Source organism: Triticum urartu, chromosome 2A (genome assembly GCF_056163025.1).
Source record: "Triticum urartu cultivar PI428250 chromosome 2A, HENAU_Tu73, whole genome shotgun sequence".
NCBI lineage: Eukaryota > Viridiplantae > Streptophyta > Magnoliopsida > Poales > Poaceae > Triticum > Triticum urartu.
Window position 1 is genome coordinate 101,711,840 of NC_141874.1, and position 8,209 is coordinate 101,720,048.

Below are 8,209 nucleotides of genomic sequence, written 5' to 3' on the forward strand. Positions count from 1 at the left end.
AAAGGTAAAAGAAAAAAAGGCTCTGGCCTCCCGGCCTCGTGGGCCGGCCCAGCTCGCTCTTCAGACTCGCTGAAGGCGAGATATAGGTGCGCCCGTTTTTTCAGGGAGCACCTGAGCAAATCTCAGTCCACCCACAAAGGATATTTTAGCCCAGTGGCCCGTCATCGTAAGCAACATGGCCCACTTGAGAGATTGATTCCTTACTCGCTTTCCAATACTTCGAAGAATGAATAGAAAAAATAGACATTTGCGCACAACCTTGCTTACTCGCTTTCCAATACTTCGAAGAATGAATAGAAAAACCCCTCAAAAAAAAGAATGAATAGAAAAAATAGACATTTGCGCACAACCTTGCCCCTCTATCGCTCTGTCGGTCCCCCCCCCCCCCCCTCCCTCCCATGGCGATCCCCTACCGGATCACCGGCGGCCACAGCCGGCGGAGCCCGCTGCCGCTGCCCACCGCGAGGGCAATCCTCGCCGCTGTCATCACCGGGGCGGTCCTCTCCATCCTCTGCGTCCTCTCATTCACCCACTCCTTCTCCTACCTGGGGTTCCAGCCCAGGAGCGTCGACAAGCGGGAGAGCAGCCGCAAGTACCTCTACTGGGGCGCCCGCATCGACTGCCCCGGCAAGCACTGCAGCTCCTGCGCCGGCCTCGGCCACCAGGAGTCCAGCCTCCGCTGCGCCCTCGAGGAGGCCCTCTTCCTCGACAGGTAACAAATCAATCTCGTTCTCGTCCTCGTCGCTTCCTGCGGCCTGCTGTGAGGTGGCAAGGTGGTTCTAGGCTTCATGAAACGGGAATGGGTACCCCGGTGGTGAAAATTTTGTAGATTATGCTTCCAAATTGCAAAGGATGATCCATTTTTAGGAGGCAAATTGGTGCAAATGCTATGTGTAATGTGGGTCAGGATATGCTAATGTGCAATGACACTGCATTGTGGTTTCTCTGCAGAATATTTGTCATGCCCTCGAGGATGTGCCTTAGTTCAGTGCACAACACAAAGGGGATAATTGATTCAAGCAACGCAACTTCAAATCCAAGGTCTTGTTTCTTAAGCACTTATGTCTGCCTGTTGCATTGTTTTGTCAAATTGAGTTGGAAATTGAATCTGTGATGTTTTTGCAGATGGGAAACGAGCTATTGTGCAATGGACTCCTTATATGATATAGACCTCATATCGAAGACTGTACCTGTTGTTTTGGACAATCCGCGTTCATGGTATGGGATAGTATCGAGAAGTACAAAACTAGGAGAAGGAGACGTAGTGCACGTGCAAGGAGTTAGCAGAGATGAACTCAAAGATAATCCACTTTACTCAGATGCTCTTCTTGTAAACCGCACTGCAAGTCCTCTTGCTTGGTGAGAATGCAAGTCCATCAGGGTCTTTATGTTCTTTAATTTTTATTTTCGGATGGCCTCAAGTTCTAGTGACCACACCAAACCTAAGCTATATGTTATGTCTAAACTTGAAGAATAGACCTTAATCATCATTACAGTTCAGGTTTATGGAGTGCAAGGATCGGACCAAGCGTACCTCTGTGATGTTACCATACACTTTTCTGCCAACTATGCCAGCTAGAAAACTGAGAGTTGCAGCACGTAAGGTATATTTTCATTAGAATGATTTTCTGCCATGTATCACATGTTTTAATCGGATCTGATTACTCCGTTCGAATAAAAATATGTTTTATCGCACTAACTTGCTTGTTCTGAATTAATCTTATTCTTGATTTTTATTTGGGGTGATTTCTTAAATCACGTGGATTCTGTTGATGCCAGAGAAAAATATAATCTGCAACCCAAAATCCTTGAAATTTGACGCTTAGTTATGAGAGTAACCATGTGTGTATCATGCTAAGTTCCCAGTTAGAAGGCCTCGATTTCCACATCCTCCAGTAAGCAAATCTATGCACTTCCTTTGGTGTACTTTTGTGGTTATATCGTTTGAACACATGTCTCAGCAGGGAGCAGTGTGTATCTGCATATACCGTTAACTTACTAGTGATTGGTGAATAATTATTTCTTGCAGTACACTCTCAGCTCATGCCAGCATGAGATTTTGTTTAAATGCATTCTCAGTAATCCAGAGCTTCATTTTGCTACATTTATTTCTTGGAATATGGTGTGGTATGATATTACTCGTGCAGTCCCTACTTTCTCTTCATATTTAATTGTTTATATGCTAGCTGCATCCTGCTTCTCTTGAAAGAACTTCAGAGTCTATTGTAGTTGTAAGAGACTGCTCTTGGTTTTTTTGGTTGTGTATAGTTGGTCAGGCAGAACATAATATCCCATGTAGTATGAGAAAATGTATTGTTTGTGTATGTTCAGTGATACATCAATCTTCTGTCACTAAACTGGTGTGCTTTCTTCAGATAAAAGAGATCCTTGGTGAATATGATGCTATTCATGTCAGACGGGGTGACCTACTGAAGAATAGGAAAGATAGATTTGGTGTTGAGAGGAGCCTTCATCCTCATCTGGACAGAGATACCCGCCCTGAGTTCATCAAAAGAAGAATCGCAAAGTGGATTCCAAAAGGTCGCACTCTTTTCATTGCTTCAAATGAAAGGACACCAGGCTTCTTCTCGCCTCTATCAGACAGGTAAGGCTGACACCATTTGCCATCTGCTTTTCTTGCATCACGGATCAGGATCTCTGATATGACCATGGTAGAGTTCGTTTTCTGCAAATAGTTTACCATGACTGACTGAACTGTGTTCGCTTGATCATTGCATAAGGATTTTTTTTCTTTTGTTTCCATATACTTAAGGAATTGACCATTCCTAAGCAATTGAACTAGAAGCTGTAGTACTTAAGTAATCTGCCTTCCTGTCCTGGAACTGTTGTAATTTGATCTATTTCATTATTTTTCTCCTGCATTTATAATTATGCACATGATCATTACGGCATAACTATGGAACTCGACCATTAACAATATAATGGCGAGTTACAAAATTTGCATCTAGTTTGAGGAGACAAGCTGCCTAAGATTATAATGAGTTCCTCATTGTGTGGGTACAGGTACAAGTTGGCATACTCATCTAACTTCAGTAGCATATTGGAGCCAATAATCGAGAACAATTACCAGTTATTCATGGTGGAAAGGTTAATCATGCAAGGAGCAAAGACATTTGTGAAGACAATGAAAGAGCTGGATAGTGATCTTGCCCTCTGCGACGACCCCAAAAAGAACACCAAAAACTGGGAAGTACCAGTTTACACTAGATGACCTGCGTGAATCTGTCATTGACATTAATGGTTAGAAACGATGACCTGCTCTCCTTACCATGAGACATAATTGTCTCACATAGACACGGCAAAATGTTTGGATATATGCAGTTGATTACACACACTCTAGCCTGTACTGAGCTGCTGATCCACCTGCTATATGTTTGTAATATCCAGACAAGATATATCTTTGTAGTTGGGACCAGAAGAGAGATTACGACTTATTTTTGGTGTTGTATACTGATCTTGCTGGATCTGTCAGCTAAGAAAACAAATACACTACATCATACAACTACACTTTTGTTGCGTTACCTTGTTATCTGTACTTGATCATTTTTTGCAAAATGTTATCTGAACATGTATATATTTACTTGGAATTATATTGCTCCCTCTTTCCCTAAATGTGAGATGCATTTGCCTTTTTCACATCCTCCAATGTACTCCCTCTTGCTCATAATATAAGAGCGTTTTTGACACTACACTAGTGTTAAGAACGCTCTTATATTATGGGACGGAGGGAGTATGATTTTGATTATAGTTTTGCTTGCAATATGCTGATAAAATAGTTAGGGGCTGCTTGGATTGGAGCCTTTAGTTTTTTCCTTTTTTTTGAGGGGATGCCGACCTAAAAAATTGGTCGTTGACCAGGCTGGGTTTTCCGTTTAGATGAGCACCAATATTTTGGTGGCAGATTCTTGCTTGGTGGGGCTAGCGCAGGCAAAAACCAAACAGCCCCTTCGTTCCTTCAATGGATAAATTAAAATCCATTATTTTGGTACAGAATCATATTAGGCCCTATTGCAGCGCACAGGCAATTGCATGTGAGTAAAAACAAATCTGATAAATAGATAAACAGTTTTTTATGATAAATCTGCTATTTCCTTCAGAAGCTTGTATAATTTGTATGTGACACCTAGATATTTATATATTTTTTATCCATCACACTAAACGTCTTACATTTCGAGACGGAGGTATATATAGCTAGCTCACCATAAATGTAAATTCAATAATAGATCATAAAAATATGTTGGAATTGCTAGTTCACAGTGGGTTGAGGTATTCCTTAATCTCACACAACAAGGTTGTCCATCAAACTGCACTCTCCAATACATGCATGCAAAATTTTAAATTTTTATGAGGGTTGTCTTCTGTTTGTCCAAATTAGGTTTATCTCCACCCCTCACATGAAAATTGTAGGCTCGTATATTGACACTACGTGGGCTTCTTTGATTCAAGGGAATTTCACATAATTTTTAGAGGATTTGCATCCTATGAATTGTAGGCTCGTACGCTGACACTCTGTGGGCTTCTTTGATTCAACGGAATTTCACATAATTTTGAGAGGATTTGCAGCTTTCAAAATTATTCCCGTGTGTCATACTGTCATCAGACTCCAGGAGTGGAATCCTTACGAAAAAGTCATAATGATTCCTTTACACACTATTTTTGGGGCAAATTTCCACCAATTCAAATCTGCCATTCCTTTGTTTTTCATGTGGTGTCTCCATGTCAAATATTTTTTGAAGAAAATTTATGCACCTCTTCAATCCAATTGAATTGAAGAGGATACGGCACACTAATCTTCTACTTTTTCCATTCCCGTGTTATGACTTATGAGAGAAAGAAGAGAACACTTTGCACTTAATAGCATTGAGCAACCAGTTTTTGCATGAGCAAGATAGCAGGCCCTCGTGCATGCATGGGGGCAAAGGCAGCAAAGAACATATCAAGAAGAATGGTGCAAGGGCTTGGCAAGCAGCAAACTACTCGAGACCTGATTGATCCTACGTTCCTAACTCATCTCGCAGACTACTCGATGACCTCATTGATCCTAACTCATCTCTCAAGCTAATCGACCAGCACCCGCGCAAAAAGAAACCAAGCCTGCAAAGCTACCTAGCTAGCTAGCGAGCGAGCTACAGCTACTCCTCTCTCCTCTCTATGTACATACACGACCGATCGAGGGCGAGATCGCCGGCGCAGCAGCCTAGACCTCGCTTCCGAGATCATGGGCGACGACGTCACCGCGCTCCTCGCGGTGCGCCCTCTTCTTCTTGCCGTGGTGCAGCGCCACGCCGAACAGCTTCACCGTGTCGTCCTCCTCAGCCGCCGGCGAGTCCCGGTCCACGTCCATGTCCAGCTCCAGCAGCCTGCACGAGTTGGACGCGGCGACCCCCGCGCCGGCGCCGGGGAGCGGCGGGTGCCGCTGCAACGCGGCCGACGAGGGGCTCGTGACGGGCGCCACGTGGTTCTGCAGGAAGTAGATGATGTCGTTGTAGAGCTTCTTCATGTGCGCCAGCTCCGACAGCAGCAGCGAGTTGCGCCGCCGCAGCTGGCGGTTGTCCTCCGACAGCGCCGCCAGGAAGTCGCCGCCGCCGTTGCCTCCGCCGTGCGACGTGGCCGCGGCCGCTGGCTCTTCTTGGAAATGCTGGTACACCGGGTGATGGTGATGATGAGCCGCCGGCGGTGGAGGCGGCGGTGGCGAGAAGGTGTTGCCGAGGTGGTAGTGGTGGTGGTACGCGGCCTGGTGCGGCACCATTGACGGCGGAGGCGGCTGCGACGACTTCCTCCGGTGGATCTCAGCGAGGAGGTGCTTTGCTCCCTTCCTGAAGAACTCATTGGCGAACTCCCATCTGTCGGCCACTATCTTCCTGAATCCCTGCAGCAAACCGCAATGCCAAGTGCACAAAAAAAAATCAATCAAACTGTTCTTAGCTAGTTAAAAATCAACACCCAATAGTTACTGTGTTTTCTTTGAGATCATCAGGGAGATACATGACATGGCGGCTGAATATTCAGTGTTGCTATTGCACGTATATATAGTAGTCATGTCATGTAGTGTGGTGTGGCAATGCATTGCATGGTAGTATATATATACGTAGGGCATAGCTCTACATACATAAATCCGACCTGTGTATAGTGTCAATCTTCCCCCAATGATTGACAGTGGAGAGTGGTGTGGCAATGTTGGGAGAGTGTGTACAAGCTTCTGAGTACAAACTCCACTTCTTAGTATGCATCCACATTAGTTTGTGCACTTGTTTTTTGCTATCCAAGTGACAGAAGAGAAGCATATGGCAAGTGCAGCTAGTAAACTCATGCTTTAAAAGAAGAAACCAAATGTGCAAATAGAAACAAAACGGTCCTCGCTTATCACACATATATACATCTTGACAGAAAACTGATGAACTAACTGATTAGCGGAAAAATCGTCCAGCTTGCATAAATCGCCAGCAAAGCAAGACAAAAGTAGTAAGAAATGGAGGGGGGCATAGATTAGATTAAATTAAATCAAATCAAATTTCATTCAGCAAAAGAACAGTGTGGGTGATGGACGCGTTCTAGCTACAGCTTGATCTATTCGACAGCTCCTTGTCACAAACCAGGAAGCAAGGAACTAATAATCTTGTTGGAATGTCACAAATCACACCCATATACAGCCCTTTTCCCATGCACCTCGCAAACAAAATCTTTGAAAAGAGGTGCATTAACTTTTGCATCTAGCTTGTCACGTTCTAGGAAACAATGGATGGATGCAAGGCCATCCATGCATGCACCATTGCTTTGACCAAATTAAAATACCAAACCAAACAAAACTTGTGTAATGAACATGAACACATCCCACACATATACACGCCATGGACGACCTAATAGCTAGCAAACCGGAGGAAGATTAACAAAACAAATCGAACAAAGAGCAGCCTTTCTGGACTAAACATGCATGCGTGGGTGTGCATATGATGCTTCTGTGTGTGTGGCAGCAGATAATGAGTAACATACATAGGTGTTGAGCTGCCTGACGAAGCTGGAGAAGTTGTTGTGCTTGAAGTAGTTGGGGAGGAGGTCCCGGGCGAACTCGGGCGGCCTCCAGACGACGAAGGTGGCGTCGTCCTCCCCCCACGACACGATGTGGTCGGTGCAGGGGTCGTCCACCAGCTGGTACGTCTTGGTCAGGAACGGCGCCGGCACCGGCTTCCCAGCAACGCCGCCGGCACCGTGCGCCCCCGCCGCCCCCGAGCCCATCTCCATGGACACCACCATCTCCCCGCACCTCTCCACAAGGAAAGCCATGGCCCTCACAACCACACGTACACCCCGCTGCTTCTACCTAGTAGCTCAGGGACTCGGTCACTCAAGGCGGGTGGAGAAGAAGAAGGAGCAGCAATATAAGCTTAAGCCCAGGGAGGAGGAAGACTGGAAGAGAGGGAGAGTGAGGGGGGAGTGAGGAAGAAAGAAAGGCTGCGCCTCTTTAGCTATATCTCCAGTCTCACTGTCTCGCACTCACACAGACACACACACACACACACATGACACGCCCCCACGCCCACGAACGCCTCCAAATATTCTCGTGTGGGTCACGCGCGCAGCTGCTGCCTGGATGGACCGCCCTCTTTCCTTCTCTCTTTCGCCCTCTAGCTAGGGCTATAGTAGCACTAGATCAGCAGAGCCGACCCCTCCCCTCTCATCATTATATATGCGTACGCATCGATATCTGTGCATCAGCAGTGCTGCTTGTATACGTGGATGTGCTTCAGAGTGTTCAAGTTCAAAGGTGGTGCTGGAAGGAAATCACAAGGAAGGGTCGATGTTGCAACTGAATTAACATATGCAGGTTTGCTACAGTCCTAATGTGCTTAGTTGAGCCATAGTACTGGTCAATGTGCAGCACCAGCTTTGTAAGGATCATGCACACTGATCAGATGTTCAGATCTCAGCAGAAGATCTCTCCAGATTTATGTATAGCTATGATACATATTTTGCTACTAATTTCTTGGGAGAGAAAAACTTGTATGCTACTAAAGCATGGGGCATTTTCCTCCAAAACTGCAGTGCAAATGGTCAAGGATGGTTTTCTCAGACCCACATCAGCTCTATCTTCTTTTTTTGGCAAGACAAGGCGCCATGGCCAAGGTGTAAAAAGGGAGACTAGTCAAACAGTGCAAGGTTCTCTCTCTTGGCTCTTGCTGTTACTTGTTGT

General features: G+C 45.5%; 2 protein-coding genes across 2 annotated transcripts; one reads left to right on the top strand and one right to left on the bottom strand.

Annotated features, from left to right (window-relative positions):
* Positions 1–390: 390 nt before the first annotated feature.
* On the top strand, positions 391–3,542 carry LOC125536088 (uncharacterized). Its single transcript, XM_048699213.2, has 6 exons — positions 391–712; positions 952–1,041; positions 1,126–1,359; positions 1,502–1,604; positions 2,376–2,605; positions 3,025–3,542. Exons 1-6 carry the CDS (start codon positions 399–401, stop codon positions 3,230–3,232), a joined length of 1,179 nt encoding a protein of 392 aa, XP_048555170.2. The 5' UTR covers positions 391–398; the 3' UTR covers positions 3,233–3,542.
* Positions 3,543–4,854: 1,312 nt separating this feature from the next.
* Positions 4,855–7,664, bottom strand: LOC125536087 (heat stress transcription factor B-4b). The gene is made up of 2 exons (XM_048699212.2): positions 7,012–7,664; positions 4,855–5,890 (listed from the first exon to the last, which is right to left on the bottom strand). The coding sequence occupies exons 1-2, from the start codon at positions 7,300–7,302 to the stop codon at positions 5,219–5,221; spliced, it is 963 nt and encodes a 320-aa protein (XP_048555169.1). The 5' UTR covers positions 7,303–7,664; the 3' UTR covers positions 4,855–5,218.
* Positions 7,665–8,209: the final 545 nt, after the last annotated feature.